General features: G+C 37.6%; 1 protein-coding gene across 1 annotated transcript in view; it reads left to right on the forward strand.

Moving 5' to 3' along the window:
- GAS6 (growth arrest specific 6) overlaps positions 1 to 25,220 on the forward strand; it is a 50,059-nt gene that overhangs the window by 15,201 nt on the left and 9,638 nt on the right. The window contains exons 5-10 of the mRNA XM_015826502.1: positions 8,946 to 9,068; positions 9,938 to 10,060; positions 16,919 to 17,044; positions 19,426 to 19,547; positions 21,229 to 21,347; positions 23,507 to 23,696. Coding sequence (XP_015681988.1) covers positions 8,946 to 9,068; positions 9,938 to 10,060; positions 16,919 to 17,044; positions 19,426 to 19,547; positions 21,229 to 21,347; positions 23,507 to 23,696 — 803 coding nt within the window. The remainder of the gene's footprint in view (positions 1 to 8,945; positions 9,069 to 9,937; positions 10,061 to 16,918; positions 17,045 to 19,425; positions 19,548 to 21,228; positions 21,348 to 23,506; positions 23,697 to 25,220) is intronic.

Raw genomic sequence — 25,220 nt, forward strand, 5'->3', positions numbered from 1 at the left:
CGGGATTTCCTTCCCTCCCTCCCTCACTCTTTCCCTCCCTCCCTCTTTCTCATTCCCATCTCCTTCTGAAGGAAGAATTTGAACTGCCCCCCCCCCCATATTTTCCCTCTTCCATATATTTATCAAACAAGGAAAAGCCTCCAGAGACAGAAAAGACAAGCTGCTGAGTGAATTAGCTTAAAAAGGCGATTCCCCTTTAAGAATTAGCCACTGGCTAGAAAGGAAAGTTAAGGAGCTGGCTCGAAGAAAAAACAAATGTAGTAAGTACTGGCTGCCAGCTAAGGCAGCCTCGCCAAATGGCTCCATTCATAAATAAAGGAATGCTAATAAATAAAGGCAAAATCCATTCAGGAGAAAAATACTTCAAAATCCCTTGCAGCAAAACTTACAGTTAACAATAACAGAGCAATAGAATCTAACATGAGACATCAGCCATCAGCCAAATAGAAATTGTCAAACACTCCTTAAGAACACAAAGGCCACATTTCACAAATCCCAGAACTTCAAAGTCACAAAAGCACATAAGAATCCTTCCACTCTCCCAATTTGTTGTTCAGCTGAAATGGCACTTCACTTCTGCCATTAAACATCTCCTGCAGCAGCAGCCAGAGGTTTGTTTCCTCTGGTCTATTTTTTCTTTTCTCTTAAAGGTATAGCCTCCCAGCTGGAAAGCAAGCCCCGGGCTTTTCCTTCCAACACTTCCTCCTGCTCTCTACCTCCCTCTTTCTCATTGACAACTTCTCCCTCCCTCCCTCCCTCACCTGCAGCCGATGCTGCCTTTCTTCATTCCTCGTAGAGGGCGACCCCTACCCCGCTGCGTTTCTTGCCTGTTTGTTGCTGCCAGCACAGATGGCTGCCACAGAAGTTGTAGATCGGCTCATGCCCAGCCTGCTTGGTCTCGTCTCCTCTCCCCCCACCCTCCTCCTTCTTTCCCTTCGGTGCAGCTACAGCTGACTCTGCCTCCTCCCAAGGCTGCATCTTTTTCTCTCTCTCCCTCTCTTGCCCAAACTGCCTCCTTATATAGTCTCTACTGTCTGCGCACCCCTCTTCCTCCTTTCTCTTCCGGGTGAGCCGGAAGTGCCAATCCTGGGGCCTTTGTCTCGCCCCAGCCACTCTGTAGCTCCGGAGGACTCTCTCACAGTAAGTCCTGTGCTGTGCTGCTTTGGCTTGTTCCCTCCCCACTACCCTTGGCTGGGCAGGGCCGCATACCACCTGCCACGTGCTAATGTATCCCAGGTGGTACGTGTACCACTGGTTGAAAAGTCCTGGCTTAGATCTTAAAGTTGCCATGGTTGAGAAACACTGGTTTAGATTAACTAGATGGTTTTGTACAACTTGGTGAATCATAATATAATGCATAGCAGGACCCTTTTGTATAATATTACATTTCAGGACCATTGTGTATAATATTACTTAAATGTTTAGATGCTGAAAGGAAAGATTTAGGGACGTGATGTACAATAGCAGTATGAGTCACAGAAGAGTGCAGAATGTCTTAAATAGTAATTGGTGATTGTGCTAACTGACAGTCTGCTAATGTCTCTGTACAAGCAAAGTTGTAAAGCTTGTGTGAAGATAATCCAAGGTAGAGTGTCAGGAAAAGACTCATGCAGAGTGGGAATCATACAAGGCAAACAGAGTAGACCTATGAGAAGTCAAGGAAGTAATAGCAGAGGAAAGAACTAGGGAAGACATTAGTGAAAGTAAAGTTAAACGAATCCCCTGTTGTGGAAATTTGAGACAGAAATGCAGAGATGCAGCAAAGAAAAGTCTAAAATCAATTTCAAAATGTGAATGAAAATATATAATTTCTTTCTAAAAGACTCATGATATTTCAAAGTAAATGGTTTTGAGCGTGGATTTGAGTTCTCTTGAGTGTCCTTTCAGGATTAAAGAATTCAGAGCCATTGTGAATATTAAAAGAAGATTGTTTTAAAGAGAGAGAAGGACTTCAGTCCTATGGGTACTTAGTTGAAATATCAAATTGAATTTTGTAGGACATCACTTTGAACACAAGGTTGTGAGCTCGAAACAGGTAAAACATGAACAGAAAATAAAATAGAGAAGCGATACAATAGTTCTGTCATGAGTTTTAAGTACTATACTAAAAGAGAAACTGATAGATAATATTAGATAATTCAATGGAAATAATTTCTTTTTTTAAATCAACACACTTTTTAATATCAAAATTAAGTAGACTTGAAGAAAAAGATTGGAAATTGTGTAAAACTTTAAAATGGAAACATACAACAGAACATTTTAAAGGTATTATTTATAAAAGATGGTACATGCTTCAAAAGTGTCCCAAGGTTCTACAATTGCTGGATACAAAACCATTTTAGTCCAGTGTAGAAATTCCAAGTTGAGATTTCTGCAAACCTTAGAGTGACCTAGGTTGTTCCCTATTCTGTCTTTTATCTGTTTAATATTGGCAAAAGCTAATGCTACTTCTCCTTGCCATTATTTCACTTACTACTGTTCAAAAGAATTGAACTCAGAAGGATAAATACATATTAAACAACTAATTTCAGATGTTGCAAAGATTATATGGTTTAGTCTTCTGTGATTATCAGCAACCAGTGAATTAATAAAGGAGAATATTTGTAGCATAGGATTGAAATGAGTGGTTTTTGGTGTTCTCTGAGCTTGCTTGTTTTCTTGTAGATGTTTCATTAACAAACTAGGTAACATCATCAGTGTTAGTAAAGAGTGAGATTTGCTCTCAGTTTATTGCCCTGTCAATGTTGGTGGGAGTGGTTATAGAGGCTCTTTGGTTGAGCTGTGTACTATTGGCTTGTTTGGCTGTTTCTTGATTGGGGTATTATTTACTTTATTATAACAATAATAATAATAATAATAATGATAAAGTTGGAAGGGACCTTGGAGGTCATCTAGTCCAACCCCCTGCCCAGGCAGGAAACCCTATACCATTTCGGACAAATGGCTGTCCAGTTTCTTCTTAAAAACTTCCAGTGTTGGCGCATTCATATTGTTAGAGTGATGTTAATCTTGGAGTTAATCTATGAACAACAGATTAACAGATTATAGAGCATCTATACAACACATTCTAACAAAATGGATATCCACGCAACTTTATCAAAAAGTGCCTCACCACTGAACCCAATACAGCACAACTAACACAGACCCTAAAAAGAATAACACTATCAAGAACATCTCAAAAGCCACGACAGACTACTACAGCCACATAGAAATCAGCGTAGCACGCAAGCCAACTAAATTCCTTCAAAACATCCTAAGCAAACCGAAATACCCAGCAGCCCCAGAATTAAAAAAACAGGATCATCTACAACAGGGGTAGTCAACCTTGGCTCTTTTATGACTCGTGGACTTCAACTCCCAGAATTCCTGAGCCAGCTAAGCTACCCCTGATCTACAACATACAGAGCAATGACTGCAACAACCACTACGTAGGACAAACAGACTGAAGACTGGCAAAACGCATCCATGAATACCAACTAATAGTTAGAAGACATGATGAAAACATTTTAATTTTACAACATATGGACAGACTTAATTATAGTTTCAGTTGGGAAACTATGACTATTCTAGACAAGTCCAAAAACACCAGGGAATTTCTATAAACCTGGCACTCTGACAGATTAGCCATCAATAGACAAATAGACATAAATAATATCTATAGACTATGCAAAAAAGACAATGAGCCAAAAGGGGAACAAAGAGACCTAAGTACCTGTCTACCAGCAGTCAGCACCCAGATGAGCATAGATTAACTCTAAGATTAACATCAAATAAACAATATCCCAATCAAGAAATTGCCAAACAAGCCAATAGAAAGAACCTCTAAGACCACCCCCACTAACCCTGACAGGGCAAACCAGTAGAATATAAACTGAGAGCAAACCCCACTCTTTACTAGCTAGCATTAATATGTTATCTAGTTTGGGTAATGAAATGTTTACAAGAAAACAACCAAGCTGAGAGAGAACCAAATACCCCTCAATCAGTGAATTATTGAGTTGGTTTGAAAGTGTAGCAAACACCTGTGATGGGAACATGTGAGGACCATTACATGAGATGTTGAACAATGGCTTACTTGCACAATTAAAAGAGCATTTCAGTCAATCTGTATTACCTGATTCCTTTATCATAATCAGATATCATTTCTTGGGTACATTTCTGCACAAGATCAAGGTACTGCATGGCATCTCCAAATTTTTCTAGTTGTCAATGAAACTCTACTACATACAAGTGTTATACAATTAAGTTTCTTCATCTGATTTTTTGTTTGTGTCAAGATGCAATGAACACCCTAAACTTATCCTAAGACATTATTTATTATGTTGCACATTATAGTTATTTCACCAGTTGTACAGTGCTTCATATTCAAAGGCAACAAAGGAATTCTTCAGGTAACACCTACCTACCCATCTGTGGTGGGGTGGCAAATGATGACATGCCCATGCTGACATCACACACCACTGCAAATATGTGCATTTATTCAAGACATGAAGATGCAAGTACGTAGTGGCGATATTGGCTTGATATTGGCTTGATGACATCTTGTGCAGGTTATGATTTTGTATAATTGCATTTTGCCACTTTGTTTATCTGCATCTCTTTAAAGTGGATGCACAGGGATTGCCTAGCTTTCCTTTGCAGCTGTTGTGTGTTTCCATGAAAAACATGTTTGGTTTAAGCAGTTGTAGCCTGGTGCCCATTTGCATTCTGAAGTACCCCTTTGCCTTCAAATCTACAGTGCTATGCAACTTTTCCATTATTGGCATATGGAGGCCAGGTGCAATATGCAATTCTTATAATCTTGTGAGGTAGTTAGGCTGGGAGAATGTGGTTGGACTCCACAGTATGGGGGGAAAATGGGTTCAATATTCCAAATGCATCACAGAGTACACTGGATTTCATTTAACGTTATACAAATATTGTAAACCACCCCACCCCATCCCAACTCATGCTAAACGTTTGTATGATCATGCGAATCCATTCTGAATTGTGCCTTGGTCCCAAAGCTGTTTACTGAGAAACAAATCTTCATATTTGGGGGCAACTGCTACTGATACACTTTGGAATATATTTCCCTGTAATTGAAGATGTTAGAAAGCACTGTAGAAGCATTATATAATTAAGCACAGGACAGCCAGATTTTCAATAAAATGATCAGGAAGTTGTATGTTTCAAGATGTGAATAGTTGACAATGATTTCCAGTATTTTTGTTTATGGAGGACATTCAAGAGCCTAGTGTGATGAACGTGATACGGGTTTGCTTGTTATGATAATTATTTCCATCTGAAGAATAAACAGTATCAAATGTTTCTGATGCATTGTCTCAGCAAACTAGAGAAAAATCAGGCGACTGGGGATGATATAATACACCTCTAATTTTCCACTTTTCTGGATCTTTCTTTACAAACTTTTGTAGGCAGAAATATTGTTTGAAACTTTTGCTTATATGAGACTGAAAAACAGAACCAAAAGGATACTTGAAAGACAAAGTATATCTAAAAGTTGTCAAATGAAATGTATAATATTTATACTGCTTTTCAGTTGCTTCACATCATTTTGGTAACCTTAACAACATCCTGCAAAGACTGTCCTTTGAAAACAATCTTGGGAAGGCTATATTCCTGAAAGGTGGATTAGAATAGAACAGAAAAGAATAGAATTAAAGCCATGCTCAGTTGCCTTAGGCAAGCTACTCTCTCAATCTGTTACAGAAATATATGTGTTCTTTAGAGCTTTAAATATAACAGCTTGCCCACAGCAGTGTTGTAATTTACTGGATACTTTTGAATCTAAATGAGAAAAATAGCAAAATGCATCTTTAATATTTATATTATGAAAAGAGAAACACTGAAAGTCTGATTTGAACTTTATAATAGCATAAAGATGAAAAATGCTTATTTACATGTAGAAAATATATCCTGTCTGCCCTGTATAGTGTGGTTCAAGTACTAGTTTTTTCTTAGATAGAATTGGCACTAGAGATTAGTTTTTTATTTAATATACTTTTGCCTCTTTTAGGCTGCATTACAATTAATGTAATAATTTGAGATGTTTTGTAATGTTCCATGACCAGTCTATATTTTGCTAATATGGATACTTGGGAACATAATTCACTAAAGGAGAAAGCAAATAATAGTTGTTACTATAAAATTATTGTGTTAATTGACTTCATTTCCTGTTTGAAACATGAACACTAAGCAACAATATGCAGTGTGGAAATGTACTGCATAATATAACATTATAGTTTTCAGGAAGAATCATTCTTCCCCCCCCCAGTAGTTGGTTTGCCTGCAGAGCAAAAATATCAAATGCATCAAAAAATTGAAAGCCCCATCAGGCCTGTTCTCATATTGAATACGAGAATAACAAATAGTTGCATTTGAAGGAAAAATGCTCTCACACTTTAACATATTTACTTTCCTCTTACATAGCATTTATCACCCTTAGCAATTTAAAGATATGTGGACTTCACCTCCCAGAATTCCTCAGCCAATATTACAATCTTTTGCAGGAACAGTGTTAATTTGCCAAGTCACCAATATAAGGCAGTACCTACCATTGATCTATTGTTTTCTACCAACAAACAAAAATCTCAGCAACTACAAAATAAAATTCTACCTGCTAAGCAAGAATTTAAATGGTATTTTCTTGGTGAGTGTGATCTATAATGGGATCACAGGAATGGCTTATGTATATGTCTGATTCACCTTCACAATGTTAAATGTTCTTCTATTCAGTTTTTGCCAGCTTCTTTTTCATGAGCTTGCTTACTTCAGAAAGAGGAAGGACAATGTATTTTGTTACGTTGCCTTTATGTTAGCTTTTATTAGTACTTAGCATTTATATTGATCTTATCAAGCAGTACTATTTCTGGGTTTCAAGATAAAAATATTGTAGGTGTGCCTGCTTTTGGCAGAGCGTACTAACACAGCATTCTTAAGAATTATGATTTTTGCCTTGCTCAACATCAGAATGTTTTGCTATAATAAAAGATAACTGCTTTACTCCGGAATAAGGATTCCAAGCCTGATCAGACTTGGAGAGTATAAACTGACCATCTTCTTTGAGGTAGCCATATGATAATTGAATTCAAAAAGAAATTTTTGAAAAAGAAGTGTAAATAGCCATTCTAATGTTCAACTTGCTGACTTTATTATTTATCAGGCAATCACATGTATAAATAAAAAAATAAGATGTTGGGATATCTCTATGTGTGCAGACATAATGGTATGTGAGAAGGACACTGGGAAACAAGGGGAACAGATGCTATTTAGAGAACAATCAGATGGGGATGGGGGGAGGTCATGCAGCTGAATAATGGTCAGAGAAAGAAACTTAGGATCCACCCTAATGTAATCAGGCAGTGGGAGGTTTGTACTTTCAGACATGCAAGAGTCTGTTAATGTAGATCAACAATAAAGTAGAAATAGCTCATTTTGTTGTGTTTCCTGTCTGGTCTTTTTGGGAGGCTGCAGCAATATTGCTCTTGTGTTCTGGATTATGGTTTTCCTTCCCTTTAGAAAAATTCAGAAAATATGCAGAATGTGAATAATTGTATTTAGCCCCACTTTCTTTTTAGTGCATGTTACTTGTGTACCTGGTGACCTGCAGTAAGGAGTCAGTTGGCTCCCAAATAGCATGACCAAATTCATGGCTAGAGATGTGACGTCCTTGTCATTATTTGAATAATTCATTTGAACAATCAAATAAAAATATTTATTGTGGCTTTTAGGATAAAGAAAATCATGAGTGCATTTTCAGGCATCCCCAAAGTGCTTTTTCCCAAAAGGCAACTGGACTTTGTTTTTTCCTTGAAGACGTTTTGCTTCTCATCCAAGAAGCTTCTTCAGCTCTGAAGAAGACATGTTCAGGCATCATTATCGATAAAGAATTTCCTCAATAATTTTCCCTCAGTAATTGTCTTTCTTTTTCTGTCTGCTATGCCTATCTTAGCCAAATCTTTATTATGATCATAGATCAGCATAGGGAGGGTGGAATACAAAAAGTTGATCATTTTAAAAGCTAAAAAATGTAAAATTCCCTAATGTTTTATTGCTTTAGCAAAAAGATATGTAAGAATTAGCTAGCTTGTTTAGGAAAGATTTATGGGTTGGGAGTAAAGAGCCTAGTACACTATTATATATTTTGTGCATTTATCTGTTTTAACATATGTTTGTATATGCCATACATTCAGATCTGTTTTAGCCTATGTTTATGCCTGCCATACATGCAGTCATGAGGGAGAAAAGAGTGCTTTTATATATCTATGCAGGCACTTGGGAATCTCTGCATTTTTTGATGTATATGTGGATGTATAGTCATATTCAGTGGGCTAATCTGCACCTCTGTGAAACATACACACAGTGCAAAAAGGGTCATTGTCCTGTGTTAGATATCATTCTCTTTTATTTATTGAATTTAACATTTAATTGGCATGTATGTATGTATAGAGTTCAACATGTTGAACCCCTATACAAACAAAATGTATCATAGTTTCAGGGGGTTCTAGTAAGATAGTAACTTTAGGTGTTTTGGTAGTGTTTTTCTCTTGCCTAAAATTAACAATTGTAGTCTCAGGGTTTCGTTTCTTTTCTTTTCTTTTTTTGGAGGGGAAAAAAAAACAGAAAACAGTTTCTCAGAAAGCTGATTTCAAAGTTAGAATGAGGAAGGTAAATTGAGAAATATTTTCCATTCTTTTTTTTTTAAATACACAATGGTCTCCAGAACAAAAATTCATTTACTTTGGTGAGTTAGACTTTTTCTGTAATTGGGCATATAGCCTAGAAAACAACATTATAGAATGATGCAATTCTACCAATGTTATTCCTCTTTGTATAAGAGAATAATGCCTTCTCAGGATTAGTTTGAAGAGTAATACCAGTCTCATTGTTCTGAACAGTATGATTCAAGATAAACATTTTACAAGGGTTTTTTTCTGCCCTAGATTTACCAGATCAATGTTCTCCTAACCCGTGTCACAGGGATGGTACTATAAAATGTGAAGATCTGAAAGGTGGATATCTTTGCCACTGCAAGAGAGGCTGGGAAGGCGAGACATGTGATAAAGGTAAGTCTAGGTCTGAGCTGCTTGTACCGGTAAACCTCAACTTACAATCACATTTGAGCCCAAAATTTCTGTTGCTAAGCAAGACGGCGGTTAAGTGAGTTTTCCCCCATTTTACAACCTCTGTTACCATAATTGTTAAGTGGATCACTGCAGTTTTTAAGTTAGTAACATTGTTAAGTGCATCTGGCTTCCCCAATGACTTTGTATGTCAGAAAGTTGCAAAAGGTGATCACGTGAGCCTGGGACACTGCAACTGTCATGAATGTGAGTCAGTTGTCAAGTATCTGAATTTTGATCACGTGAGTTGGGTATGCTGCAATGATCAGAAGTGTGAAAAACAGTAATAAGTCACTTTTTTCAATGCCATTATAACTTTGAACAGTCACTAAACAAATTGTTGTAAGTTGAGGACTACCTGTACATCTATAATTCTGACTGTTGGGTGGAGAAAAATATAGCTTATTTACAGAACATGGATTTTTTTATATATATATAAAAGGTTCAATCTTTGGAATCTCCAGATGGAGATTGACAGAGTTATTCTATGAACTCTGCTCACCACAACAGAGACTGTAATTACAAACAGATCAATGGACTCATTAAAACAGAGTAACAGAAGGCTTGATTGAAAGAGATTCTGCATAGCTTATTGCTCTGGTCAGCCTAAAAAGACACTTGTGAATAACTGCATAAATAAATAAATTTAAACATTGTAAACTGACTTGAAAATTAAACCAGAGATGATAAAATCTTGCATATACAACATGTGGAATTTAATAAAATGATACATATGAAGAGATGAATGTCTTGTTTCACATTCTTCTGTTGGAGTTTGTTTGGATACTGAAACAGTCTTTTTCCACTTCTAGATATTAATGAATGTGCAGATCACAATGGCGGATGTAAACAGATCTGTTACAACAAACCAGGCAGTTATCATTGCTCATGTTACACTGGCTATGCTCTTATGAGTGACAGTAAATCATGCAAAGGTAAGCTATGAAATACACAAGAATAATATGAAATCCAACTTTGGCATTACACGAACTAGTCTGTTTTGAATCTAATTTGATCTGCTCTAGTTCTTTTTTCTTGCTTCCTCTTTCTTCTTTTTGGTCTTGATGCCAACCCCAAGTTTGCCAGCTGAAACTCTATGGCAAATTATGATTGCTGGATCTTTTGACATGTTCTATCAACAACACTTTATGAGAAGGTTACTGCACAAATTCTGTACGAGTGAGTGAAAGCTACATGCCTCTGCTGAGTCTATTATTCCATTATTATATAAAAGGGTAGATATCTTGATGAAAGTAAATAATGGCATCTTGAGGATTAGCATGTTTATTGTGGATATGTTCTAAGTGAATTTACGAGCCAGCAATAAAATTATTCTAATCCAGATAAAACTTATAAACCACATTAACCCTGAGCTATCTTTATTAGCATAAATAACTCTGAATGCTAAACTGAGCAGTTGTTATTGCTTCTGACTTTCTCACAACTGCGGTTTAAGATTTCAATAGGAACAGCCAGGAATGCATGCCTAAGCATGTCTGCAGTCATACCACAGAACTATCCAACCCCATAGCAAAAGAGTGATTCACAAAGGATTGGCATATTATGCCAAAATGCTCCAGCCAACAGGCTCCTTCTGGAGCTAAAAAGCAATATTTGGCAAAGTAGCATATAGTTTTTGTTAGTTTCATTACATTGCATTGTATTAGAAAATGACCTCATGTATACAAGAAGTGTGCAGCCACCTGAAAGAAAAATAATGTCTAGAGAGTTTATTCATCTCAGAAATGTTCTGATGACAAGTGGCCAATAACAATGGATATGTTTTCTGTAATTTAAAGTATAGTGCTTTAGCCTGTTGAACAGAATATTAATGTTCTGCATACTGGAAGTCAGTAAAGAATAAAATGACAATAATGCTGCCTGGACAGAGATTGTGGAGGGGAGAAAGAAAAGGTTAAAGGAAGAAAAGAGCTGTATAGTAGCGGCAAACTAACTGAAGCTGTTGCTGAGAAACCACATTCTGCAAAGGCTGAGATATGTGCTTGAGGCACCATTTTGTTTTGGGGCATCACTCCAGCTTTTGCAGCTTGAAGTATTTGCAAAACAATTTTTTTGGTTTCACATTTTCTTTTGAACATACCTCATTAGGGCTATTTTATCAGCAAGTTAAGCAGACTTGGCTGGATAGTTCCAGGAAGGATTGCATCCTTGCATTATAGACGGTATCTACTTTTTGTTCCATGAAATCTTCATTAGTGTCACCTAGTGATAAATATCCCCTCGTGAGACAATTTATTGCAGTGTTTCTCAACTTGGCAGCTTAATATATGTGGACTTCAATTCCCAGAATTCCCCAGCCAGTAATTTTCTTTTTTTTATTTTTATCCTGCCTATTTTTACAAGGTGGCGAATATACCCAACATGCATTTCTCCTCCTATTTTCCCCACAACAACAACCCTGTGAAGTGGGTTGGGTGAGAGAGTGACTAACTCAAAGACACCTAGAGGGTTTTCATGTGTAAGGCAGGATTAGAACTAATGGTCTCCACTGGACCAAATTAGCTCTCAGTAATGTTGAAGTTCATACATTTTAAAGTTGCCAAGGTTGAGAAACACTGACTTATTGAAAGAGTAATGACTCAACTGTAAACATTCCTGGAGGATACCGATTATCTACATTTATTTTAGTTTTGTTTTACAATGAGAAGCAGCATACCAACATTTTAACAATTAAAAAAAACAAATAGCAATTTCTCATAATGTCAGCTAGCATAAGTTGCAATTCCAATACATCTGGAAAATTTTGGCTGTGTTTTTTTCTCCAAGCTTGTTTTAATATAATTCCTGAATGTTTCATTACCAAACTAGGTAACATCATCAGCAGGATTTTCTTGTGCTATTCTCTTTAGCTCATAAGTGCCTTGTGGAAAATATCTATATGGGGAGGGAGCTATAAACGTATTTTATAGCTTATTTGTGGAAAAACAGCTGGCAAAGGAGATCAAAATGGACAAACAGTGTGAGTACAGAGATAGGCATTAAGGATGTGCAGCACTTTGGAAATAGTTTAAAAAATGTTCCTCACAACATGTGGGTATGAATATAATATCTGTCTGTAGCTCATGAAAGTAGCCTAGTCCTTTACCTGAATCACGGATAAAATTTGCAGACGGATGCTATGGTTGCATCCCCATTCCTTTGAATTACCTTTTATTAATTTTGAAGTGCTACCCAGGCCTACTGAGTATATCGCCTTTTGCAAATCCTCTCATTTAAATTGCCCTTTCTCAAAATATTTTGTGGGGAGGAGAGGTGAAAAGTGATACTTTCTTGTGTTGGTATAATTATTCATTTGTTTGCTAAATTTACATTCTGCCTTTCCTCCAAGTGTGCTGGGTGATGAAATGAGATGAGATAACCTTTATTGTCATTTTTTACTGTGGGCACACTGGCACACATTAAAAATGAAATTCTGTTGCTTGCTCTCAAATGTAGCACTCTTGGCTATTGTTTTTCCATCACAATAACAGTTTGGGTTAAAAGAGAGCAACTGGCTCTATATTATCTAAAGAGCTTCCATGGCTGAGAACAGACTAGGAAGCTGCATCTTGTTAGCTCTAATCCAATACTTCACTCTCAATACCATGATGAAATCCACTTAGAAATTCTGATTTGAATTTAGTAAACTTGTTTTAAGAAAGTGTATTCATGTTAAACCTGAACTATAATGCGCAAGTTGGACTTTAGTATTTCGGCTTCTGGAATTCTGATATTGTGCTTTCCAAGTATATCAAGGCAGAGCATTTTACATCTTCATTAACACGACTCTGTATCAAAGACTGAAGGTCAAATTTCTACATATTTTTACCTCCACTTGATCACACTGGGAGGCAGTTTTTAGGCATCTTGGAGGTACCTTCCATCTGAGGTGGAAAATTTCTTTTGTTTCTTATTATGCTTGCAAGATGCTCCAAAATCACCGTAAGTTCATGATCAATTAGAATCTGTATTTAGATAACTTATTCTGCCTAATTGGATATTTGTTTTTATAATAAATAGATGAAAATGATAATATTGTGAAACAAAAAAGGAAATAACAAAACAAAGAAAGAGGAAAGAGCATTTCCCCCAGTGCGATCCATTTAAAATTGCTGCTTGGAATCCCAGGGATCAAAATACACATGTTGAAAGGTTATAGATCATCCATTCTGAGCCAGATGTTCTCTGGGTGGTTTGGATCATCCTTACCTGGAATAGAATCAGCATATTTGGGCAGATCCAGATGGAAAATATTCTTCAGGTAATCCTCGACTTACAATTCATTTACAGTAGTGACAATTCAAAGTTACAACAGCACCAAAAACAGTGACTTATGACTAAGTGCTGTCTCCTTAAGAGATGGCTTATGGGTAATGTAGTTTTAGCTCGTTAGCTATCTCATGTTAACAGGTCAGTAGTAGGAGGAGCCTCTGAGCTCTTTTCAGGACATACTGGCTACGTGCCAGTTTGGAATGCCTTTGTTTCATCCAGCCTCATGGCTCCTAGCCACACGGCTTGGAGGTCCTATGCCAACATGTGAGTCTTATGCAGAAGAAGAGGGGAAAATCCATTATCAAATTATCTGTGGAATGAGCTACAACGCTAAATATGTTTCTGGATGTATCTCTACATAACAGTGAGTTATTGTTTAGGATTCCTAGAAATAAAAGCGATATTCTTTGCTTATTCTGCTGAGTTATCTGTCTGTTTCAGATGGGATTAAAGTAGTCTATTCTGTTTGGGGCAGAACAAGCACGGTCATAAAATGGGGCATTCTTTGGAGATGTCTCGCTTAGCAGCAGAAATTTTGGGCTCAATTGTGGTCATAAGTCAAGGACTACCTGTACTATGTCTTTGTGTGTGTGTGTGTGTGTGTGTTTGTGCTTTGAGTAAGTCTTGACTCCTCTGACAACTGCCTGAACTAGTTCTTGCAATTTTCTTGGCAAGATCTCCTTTCTAGGGCTGAGAGAGAATTACTAGCTCAAGGTCATCCTTTGTGTCTGAGGTAGGCCTAGAAATCAGAGTGTCCTGGATTCTAGGTACTGCCCTAATTATTACACACACCAGCTCTCTATGCCATATTTACTTACAATGTAAAAATTTGACATTTAGAAAGTTTGATTTATCTCAAGGGGCGGAGGGCTGTTTTATTACGGCTACATTTCCTGCAACTGCTCAGTATCAAAAGCACATTTCTCTTAACCCAATTATATTATCATTGAGAAAAGTGTAAATAATGCTTATGAAGACCCAAAATATGAATGGGTGTAGGCCTCTGTATGAAGATGATACTGTGTGGCTGCCTGAAAATCCAAATCATTTGCAACTAATTGTATATTACAACTAAAAGAATGGAAATTAATGTAGCAAAGTTCAAGGTTATTGCGTTTGATAAGGAACAATTGCAAATAATATATAAATGGTGAAAATAAAGCAAGTAGATTAATTTCTGTATCTTGGTAGAAGGTTTACTAAAGATCAGGAAAAGGTATACAGAAGTTTTAAGACATGCAAAAATTGGTAGAAAAAAGCACATTATGAGGAAGGAATATTTGTTAAAGTAAATAAAAATGTATAGACGTGGAAAAATGCCTCTATTAAGAGTGTGCTTCCACTCATTTTTGTTATCGAATTGAAAATTGGATGTTTCAGAAGAAACAGAAAAATTAAATGCATTGGGAATGGGACATTTAAGAAATAGCCTGCCATGCCACCATGGCTCAATGTGTGGTAAAACAGGGAAAAATAGGATGAAGAATGAATAATTGTTAAAGGAATATGCACTGAATGAAAAACTGAATGATGAATATAAACAGAAGTAAAAGAGAGACAGGTAGTCTTTGACTCACAACCACTATTGATCCCAAATTTTCTATTGCTAAGCAAAGCACTTGTTAACTAGGTTTTGCTCCACTTTACCACTTTTTTGCCACAGTTGTTAAGCAAATCTGCAACCATTAAGCAAATCTGACTCCCCACTGACTTTGTTTGTCAAAGGTCAGCTGGGAATGTTACAAATAGTGATCACATGGCCCTGGGCAACTGTCATAAAAAAATTCAAGCACCTGAATTTTATTCACGTGACCATGGGAATGCTGCAGGGGTCATAAATGTGAAAACTGGTCATAAGTCACTTTTTTCAATGCCATTGTAACTTCGAACAGTCACTAAAGGAATAGTTGTAATGATGTAGTTTGTCATAGAGAACGAATGAAAATCAGAATTCCACAACCAACAGATAAAGGCAGAGTGAATGAATGGGTTAAAAGGAAGGTGAAAGCCGAGAAAATCACAGCAAGATAAAGTTGATGAGATCCTCAGAACATACTTTAAGAAAACAGGCAGTATATGAAGCAGATGACAAATCTGTCAGAAGCAAAGAGAATTTCTAAGTACCGTATTTTTCGGTCTATAAGACGCACTTTCCCCCCCCCAAAAGATGGGGGAAAATGTCTGTGCATCTTATGGAGCGAATGCCGCCTCCCACCGCGCCGCTCCGCGTCCCGCGCCTCTGTGTTTCAAGCCTCTGTGGCACAGAACTGCTGGCGTTATGCTTGGGCGGAAGACGTTTTCTTTTACAGATGGGGCGGGTGGGCCTGACATTCGCGTGCAGGCAGGACCCCGCCCGCCGAGACACCGCTTCCCCATCGCCCTCCACGCCAGCCGGCTCCATCTCCAGACCTCCCAGCTGACGGGCGCAGGTCCGGGGCTCACCAGCTGACGGGCGCAGGAGGTAGGCGCCGCCGCGGCCTCCCAACCGCTTGTTTCTTCGGCTGGAGCGATTGCAAGGGCTTGCATGGTCCCCAAGGGCCGCTGACGCGCTCCCCCGCTGCCGGCGACCATGCAAGCCCTTGCAATTGCTCCAGCCGAAGAAGCAAGCGGCTGGGAGGCCGCGNTCTTCCGCCCAAGCATAATCTTTAAGGATTTTAAGGATCTTTGAGAGGGAGAGAGAAATAGAGGGAGGGAAAGAGAAATAGTATAGTACCGGTATGTGCGTCTTATGGTCAGGTGCGTCTTATAGAGCGAAAAATACGGTATAGAATGATATGGAATGGTGTTGGTATAAACTAGTGTTGATTATATTTCTTCTCTTTTTATTCTCTGATGCCTTTAATTTCTTTGGTTTACTTCTTTTCTATGCTGTGCATAACATTGCTTAACCTAAAAGGGAATGGCCTGGTGGGTATGTACGGATATAGCTATACTATTCTGCATGAAATTTGCTTTGTACAAACTAGTTGCTGAAAAATGGGTGGTGCCATATGCTACTATCTACACTGCAAGATTTGACTGTGTATCCTCCATTCATTACATTAGATGCCTCATTTTCAGTATGCAGAAACAAATTAAATGTGCATGTAAACATGATCTATATACCCTGTTCCATTAAGGAACTATGTACAAAAACCTCATTGTTGACTGAAATAAGCTTTTCCCAGCCAAACAGCTGGTAATTTCCTATCCTGTGATCCTTTTTGTCTCAAAACCCTGACCCTTTTCTAACATTGCTATCACACTTTTTCCTGTGATTCTCCTCCTCTCTGCTCCCATCCCCAGAGTTCACATTTTAAATAATTTTTATAACATTTGTCCAGAAGTGCTGTATATCTTGCAGAATACCAGCCTTTTGTTTCTGGGGAGGCTGAAGTCATTTCCTAATTCCATTATGCCATTATAACAATAGAGAGAGAATGAGTTGCAGACTTGGTATAACATGGAGGGACAGGCCTGTGAAACATGGTTGATAGTCTGATTATTATTGTTGATTGTCTTTACTTTTTGCTCTTTTTCAGACATTGATGAATGTGCTGCAACAGCAGGGATCTGTGGAGAAGCTCAGTGTAAAAATTTAGTAAGGTCTTATTCATGTGTTTGTGATACTGGTTATACTTATGATGAGGTCACGAAGACCTGCAAAGGTTAGTAGGTAGAATTAAATTCTATCATGATAATTCTTACCCTCAATCAATGTATGCTGTAGCCTTCCCACTTTGCTGTTAATTTCCTATATACCTCTAGATGGCAAGTGGGTGTTGAAAAATAAGCAGATAGAGTATTGAATCAAATTTGATGTTTTGAATGAAGATTGTATCAAGCATTATGATGAATATTTTTATAAGAATAATTTTTTAAAGGTACAATAAATGTATTGTCTAGCACTGATGATGTTACCTAGTTTGGGTAATGAAACGTCTGCAAGAAAACAACCAAGTTCAGAGAGCACCAAAGGGGCCCTCATTTCAACCCTGAGCTACAGATATTCTCCTTTAAATGTATTGTCATCCAATATATTTAAAAAATCATCTAATGACTGGGAAATTCAGTGCAGGCGTATACTCAAATTTCTTGCAAATCACTAATTTCTTTATTTGCTTCTGGAGGCCAGCATTGAGAGAGCCCAACTTTCTCAAATGAAAGCATTCTTAGGTAGAAAATACAGTGCTCTGGTTATTGATTATTTTACTTAATCTGCTACCACTTTAGCTTTTTTGGCTATTGTAGTTCAGCAGTTTTAACTGAAGAGTTAAACTGTTTTAATAGAGCACAGAATAAAAACAGGAGAAACTTGTCCTAGTAGACAGCATCTCTATAGGATTCCTGAACAGTTGAAAGGTGTGTTAAAATGGAATAGACAAGATGCTCCAGAACCATCTGTAAGTGACTGGTGTTCTCCAGTCATATTAATGCCAACATCAAATGGGGGAAAACAGTGTTGCATAGACTTCCAGCAAATAAACCGAGAGGCAAAATTCAATGGGTATTCAATGCCAAGAGTTGATGCTTCTTGGATGGCCTAGAGATAGAGCCAGGTATTTTTCACCTGCCAAAGGATATTGGCAAATTCCACTGGAACGCCATTCAAAAAAGAAAACCACATTTGTTACTCCATAAGTTCACTTTTAATTAAGAGAATGTCATTTAATCTACATGGAGTACCCTGCACTTTACAGTGTCTAGTGAACAAGATTTCATCAGGTCAAGGGGAATGATATGCTGCCTATCTAGATGATGATCTCATACACAGTACAGTGCAAAAGTGTTGGGCAGTTGTGCAAAAATGCTGTAAGTTAAGAATGCTTTCAAAAATGTTAATAGTGTTAGAAGTGTTAATAGTTTAGGATGGTCACACCAAATATTGATTTGATTTGGATTTCTCTTCTGTTCATTTACTTTCCATTTTGCTAATTGATAAAAATAAACTGTTCAAAATTCTATTTCTGAAAGCATCCTTAATTTACAACATTTTTTCACAATTGACTAACCTTTTTGCACAATACTCTATATCAAGACCTGGGAAGGACATCTCCAACATTTAAGGTTAATAATTGATAATTTAGGAAAACCTGGCCTAACCATAAACCCAGAAAAGTGCCATCTGGGATATCAAGAAACCTGATATAAGGAGTTTATGATTGGAAAGGGAGAAGTTAAACCAGAATATAGAAAGGTTGAAACCTTGAAACAAGTGGAAGCCCCCAAAACAAAGGAAGAAGTTTGTTCTAGCAGGGTGTTATCACAGGTTCATACCTCATTTTTCTATTGTGACTCAACCCCTCACAGACCTAATGAGAAACAAACCTCAAGGATAAAATTTCTAAACAGCACCAGAAGTATTTGGAAAAATAAAAGTCACGTTGTGTGGGAAGCCAGTATTGAAAGGACAGGATTTCCCCCAACCCTCTGTTTTACAAATAGACACATCTAGCATAGGCTTAGGCACCATGCTACCCAAAATTATGAAGGAATAGACCACTCTATGATCTACCTCTCAAAGAAGCTCCTCCCCAAAAAACAAAAATATAACACCATTGAAAGAGAAGCCTATGTACTAAAATGGGCAATCGATGCTCTGCATGTATATTTGTGGGGTCAGGAATTCACCATAACGATTAATTATCAATCACTCACCTGGGGTGCAACAAATGAAATATGCCAATTCATGGTTAACCAGATGGTATCTCGCATTACAACCTTAGCGCTTCAATGTCATACATTGAGCAGGACAGCAAAATGTTACCACTGACTTCCTATCGTGTTATGAGAAAAACACAGAAATGGCATTACTCTCATAAAAATAAAAAATAATCAAAGATATTGATTATTTTTATTAAAAGGGGTGAGGTATGGGAGGAGAGAAGTGGCCCAGAAATGGAATATTTTTTTGCAATGCCAAACTAAGCTCTCTAGAAAGAATAACATGTTGGATTTTTCTTCACGGTTGCTACTACTGTTTTAAAATATATCTTAGTCAAATACAACAATTTAATTTTCTACTTTTCTTTTTATTGGTGTTGTATAGATGTGGATGAATGTGAACAGAACTTCTGTGAGCAAACATGTGTTAATTCACAAGGAAGTTATACTTGCCACTGCAATGGAAAAGGCGGAATTAAACTCTCCAGTGATATGAATACTTGTGAGGTAGTATTTTAATACTTCTATTCTGCAGGCAGAAATACACAAATGGAGCCTAATGTTTATGAGATAGCAGTGTACAAAATGAAAAGTTTAATTCATTCCCTTCACTTGAGTCTGGAGAACAATTTATTAAAACACTGTATGTCTATATAATAATACAAATTATAATACAAGATAGTGTTGCCTATCATGAATAGGGAAGATGCATGCTTAAAACTTTGGTTTTCAGTTTCATTCGTACAGCATGCGTTGCTTGTTTATCTTGCCAAATGAAATTTCTGATACAAACTTACAGGTTGTCCTCGACTTACAACTGGTTGTTTAATTGCTGTTCAAACGTACAACAGCCTTAAAAATGATATTTTATTGCTTGTAAAGCACTTCTAGATGTTGTAAAAAGTCTCTCCACCCGCCACTCCTTTGTCACATGATTACATTGGCAACCAGCTCGTATTTATGGTTGATTGCCAAGTGTCCCATGATTATGTAGGGAGAGGAAATCCTTCAGTGGGCTTCAGGAACAGATCTCAAATCCTGAAGATTCATTAGTTTCTTAGGGTGGCAAGCTGGTGAACGCCAGCATTCTGAAGTCTAGAAAGATTTGTGGGAAGGCTAGCAAATGTGATTGCTCTTGCATTTGTTGGAAGACCCCTTCAAATTGTGCAGTTTGGAGAAGAAGTCTTCCAACGATCAAGAGAATGGGGCCCACTTGCAGGATGGTGCAAGGTGGTTTCAATAGGAAGGTTGCACCTTCATATTAACTGGGCGGGTCTACAGCTGCAGAAAAAGGCAATTTAATGACCCACATAAACACGTAACAACAGCAACTGGAAAACTGGGCTTGCAGTCATTGAGTGAAATGGTCACATGGTTGTCTCAGTTGATGACTGCTCTGCTCAATTTCAATTGTGGTTGTAAGTCCAGGATTACCTACACAAAGTTGCCTTCAGTCAACAGACTCTCTGGGTCTTTCACTCCAAAGTTTTCTGCCTGCTGTTATTCAGCCTTTTTCACCAGAGATCCGTTAAATGGACTTGTTTTATGGTCTTTTACATCAGAAAGATGTACTATATGACTGAACAAAATAATAATATACAGGTAGCCCTTGGTTTACAACCACTCATTCAGCAACCATTCAAACTTGCAACAATGCTGAATGAGTAGTACTTACTTCTGGCCATTGCAGTGTCTCATAGTTATGTGGTTGCCATTTGTGACCTTTTTTGCCAACTGCCACAAGCAGAAATTAATGGGGAAGCAGGCAGGGGGGTGCAAATGGTGACCATGTGACATTCTCACTTAATAACCCATAGTGATTTCGCTTAACAGTGGCAATCAGGACTGCCAGAATTTCTATCGCTAAGTGGTGTGTGACATTTAAGTAGGGAAAAGATGGCTGTTTGATGGAGATGTTTACAGTGATATTTTGGACACATCAGCCATAGTAAAATGTGGTTGTGAAATCTATAGCTAAGCTGGTTGCCTAGTTTACTATATCTGCTTTCCAGGACAGTACAAAATCACTGAATGATGTAAATATAATTCATACACACACATGCAAACACACACACACACACACACACACACACACGCAAACACACACACACACACACACACACCTCTTTGTAATTGTTGATCTCAATCTGAGCAGAGTGTCTTGAAAAAACTTTTCTCCCTCCCCCAGGATATTCTGCCTTGTGTACCATTTGCTACTACAAAAAGTATTAAATCCCTCTATCTTGGAAGAATTTTTAGTGGGACACCTGTCATCAAACTATCCTTTAAAAGGAGACAACCCACAAGGTGAGAATTGCTTTTTAAAAGCAATTTAAATAATAATTTTCCCTCTTAAAAGAATTTGATTTACCTTTCTTTGCAATTTAGGTATGTCATCCTGGGCTGGAATTCTAAGACTTACCAAGGACCAATTGCCTAGTGATGCTTAGTTCTGAATAACAATTAAAATTATGCTCTTATTTTATGTCACTGGAATCCTTACAGGAGTTCTTATATATGCCAAGATGGGTAGTCTTTGGCTGCAGACCATTTGTGATGTGAGAACTCTCCAGAGTTGCTGGGGTTCAAATTTGAGGATTTGGGATTTTAAGAGCCGTAGTAGATATTCTTCACTTTGATCTTCCTCCATGTCTTGAACTCCTCCCAGATAAGGAGCTTTCCGTTTTGAGGCATGGGTTGAAGGGTTAAAATACTGATTCTTTCTCTTATGCATGGGCACTAACTTTGCTAGTTGATGGCATAAAACATTGTTCATCAATGTATACATCTTTGAACATCAACATTGTCCTTTGTAAGTTCCAGGTTCTTCTTTTCATCTTTTCCTTTGTGTATATCAGAATCTAACTATATGAAACTAAGAAATACCAGAAGTCCTCTTTACAAGCTCTTTCTGTAGATAACACACATGACAGATAAGGGGTAAAAGAACAATGCATCTGGCTTGGTCTGAAGCTGTGCACACCATTACCTACTGTATATCAGTGGCTTGCAATCCACTAAATACAGTTCTTATGAGAGGGACATGAGTAGGTTACCACATGATCGAAAACCTATAGTGCATGGTCAGCAATATATGTGCAAGCTTCCTTTCTGAAGGTTTCCTACAGCAAAAAGTCATTGAAGAAATGTCAGCAGTCATATGAATGTTTTGGTGGCAGAAGCAGCAGGTCATGTGTCTTGTCTACATATGGTTATAGTTCTTGAAAAAAATTAACACATTTTCCAGCAATGATAAGACAGTGTGTTATAGAAGAATTGTTTGCAGAACAAGGAGAGGTTGGGAACTCTCTCTCTCTCCCTTTTCAGCTATCTCTCTTGCTACCAGGCTAACAACTTTCACTAGAACACACAACAAGTGTGTCGTTCATTTTCTTGTTTCAGGGTAATTTCTTCTTCAAGTGATGCCACAGACATCACAAGTATACTAGCTTAGGGGTCAGTGAATTCTAGGGTTGGGATCAGCTAGAATGCAGTTATTGGGGAAGGAGGTATGATGGTTGATTGAAATTTCCCATAATTTCCTATCGTCCTTAAAATATATCAATTTACACATGAAAATAATTGGTGCACAAAATGGCATCTACAGGTAGTCCTTGAATTACGACTAAATTGAGCCCAAAATTTATGTTGCTCCACAAGACAGTTGTTAAATGAGTTTTGCCCCATTTTATGACCTTTGTTGCCACAGCTGTTAAATGAATCACTGCAGTTGTTAAGTTAGTAACATGGTTGTTAAGTGAATCTGGCTTCCCCCTTGACTTTGGTAGTCAGAAGACCACAAAAGGTGAACATAGGACCCCGGGATACTGTAACCGTCATAAATATTGAACCAGTCGCCAAGCATCCAAATTTTGGTCACGTGACCATAGGGATGTTGCAATGGTCATAAGTCACTTTTTTCAGTACCATTGTGACTTCACAAAGTCACTAAACAAATGGTTGTAAGTGTAGGACTACCTATACTACAAACTATGGAGATGAAAAAAAATGACCAAATATACATCACTATACGAGAAGGAATAGCAGAGCCAGGGTGGGGCAAAAAGAGGGATCAGCCTAGAATCACTACTTGTCCAGAGACAGAACTGAGTCCAACCCCCCTTTTGCTGCCGTTGACTCTTACCTAACTCTAAGCAGGTGCAGACCTTAGTGGAGAAGAATCTTGTGCATAGGCTTTTAGCAATAAATCAGTTAAATTGAAACATCACATGTGACCTGTTTCTTTTATGCCTGATAATCACAGTGCAAAACCTGACCTTTTGTATTTGCTGACTTTGAATGTAAATGCTCAACGTTTGGGGTTTGCCTGATGGTGTCTTGTTTCATCATCCCCCAATGATTCTATGGCTGGTAGTTTTTTTTTTAATCTAATGGTGGTAGTGTCTGGAAAACAGACTGTATTCCCAACTTAACTCTTTTTTTCCTTCTTATTCTCATGTGTCCAGACTTGAAGCTGAATTTGATTTTAGAACCTTCGATCCTGAAGGTATCCTTTTTTTTGCTGGAGGCCATCAAGACAGAACCTGGATAGTCTTGGCTTTGCGCAATGGACGGTTGGAGCTGCAACTCAAGTACAATGGAATTGGCCGGGTGACCAGCAGTGGCCCAATCATCAACCATGGCATGTGGCAGACAGTGGGTATAGTACAAGCTGTTATTCTCATGCCTTTAAGTCTCTTAAGCTAGACAAGTTCCATTGGTTTTAATTGGGTGGTAAACTTTATGCTGATTGCCGGACTTTTTACTGCTTTTATTACTATTCTAGATTTTTTTTTAAATTATGCTGGTTGGAACTTTTATCTTGTTGGCAATTTTATTTGTGATTTTAAATGGTACATCACTTGGAATGATGTGTAGATAGTTTTAAATAATACAGTGACCTGTACTTTGCCCATAGTTAAAAACTAACATTCTATTTTATTAAATATAAAGAATTCTATTCTTGAATACATAATATTTTTATTTTTCTGCAATTTTGTGACATTAGTTAACTTTCAATGTATTTGCCTCTGCAGTTGTCTTTAGAATTGTAGGTTAATGCTGAGGCAGGCAGGGTAGAGAGATGTATACCTTCGCAAGTACCAATCCCATTATAGTGAATCCTTTTTAACTTATGAATTTTAGACACATGGAAAGGGGAAAACCACTATCAGTTTAGCCAAATAATCAATTTACTTGCAAGAAGATGTATATACCTTCCTACATAAAAGAAATAGCTATGATACTATCAAAGGTACCATACCAAAGTCAAAACATATGAATAATTGTAAGGGTTAAAATCCAGTTTAACTCTTTATATGTAGAAAAGCAGGAAAAGTGTAGGTTGATTTCAAATACACAATTTCCAACTAAGATGATTAAGAGGTTAGTAGTCTTGCAATTGTAGATACATATGGAAGATACTGATTACGCAATTGGAATTTGAGGCTGAGATTGCTTTTCTTGGCTTTATGGATGACTTATGTCAAGGATCCAAGAATGCACCCATATAGTTCTCTTGGATTACTTGAAAGCTTTTAATTCCCTGTAGGATTGGGCCTTGAATTTAATAGTAATTGTGTTTGCTCCTGCCAGGACATGTTCAGAAAGTGATTTGGAAGACTACTGCCTATAGTGACATACATCACTGTACAGATGACACTTCTCTCTAGTTTAGAATGGGTTTTAATGTAATCTAATTTAAAATGTTTTATTCCCTTGACTGTCTTTTGAGTCTAATAATGGGCTGGACGAGTGCGAAGAAACTGAAATTAAATTCAGACAAAATGGAGAAGCCTTTGATTGATAGGCCTTCAGATTCACCCTCTTGTAGATAAAATTGTATAGTTGTCCAAAAGAGCTGGAGTGCAAAAACTGAAAGCTTCTTGATCTCCAGCTGTTTGTGAAATTTCAGATGATAAGGAATGTGCTTGAAGCTGGTGCACTAGTCATAATTGTTTGTAATGATTCTTGAACCAGTTCTGGTAGTAGTTTCCTGTGTTTTGGTAAGAATCATAAAATACTGTAATTGTACGAGCCTAATGGCAACAGGTACATCCAGTCTTAGAATTGACAATGAAGATACTAAAGTGGGAGACAGATTCTGCCTTTCAAGATCTACTATCAATAGTAAAGAATAAGCAGTCAAGTCTTCTTGTTCTAGGCTACTTCTTGTATTTT

This window comes from Protobothrops mucrosquamatus, unplaced genomic scaffold (genome assembly GCF_001527695.2).
Source record: "Protobothrops mucrosquamatus isolate PMUCROS unplaced genomic scaffold, P.Mucros_1.0 scaffold3156, whole genome shotgun sequence".
Classification (NCBI taxonomy): Eukaryota; Metazoa; Chordata; class Lepidosauria; order Squamata; family Viperidae; genus Protobothrops; species Protobothrops mucrosquamatus.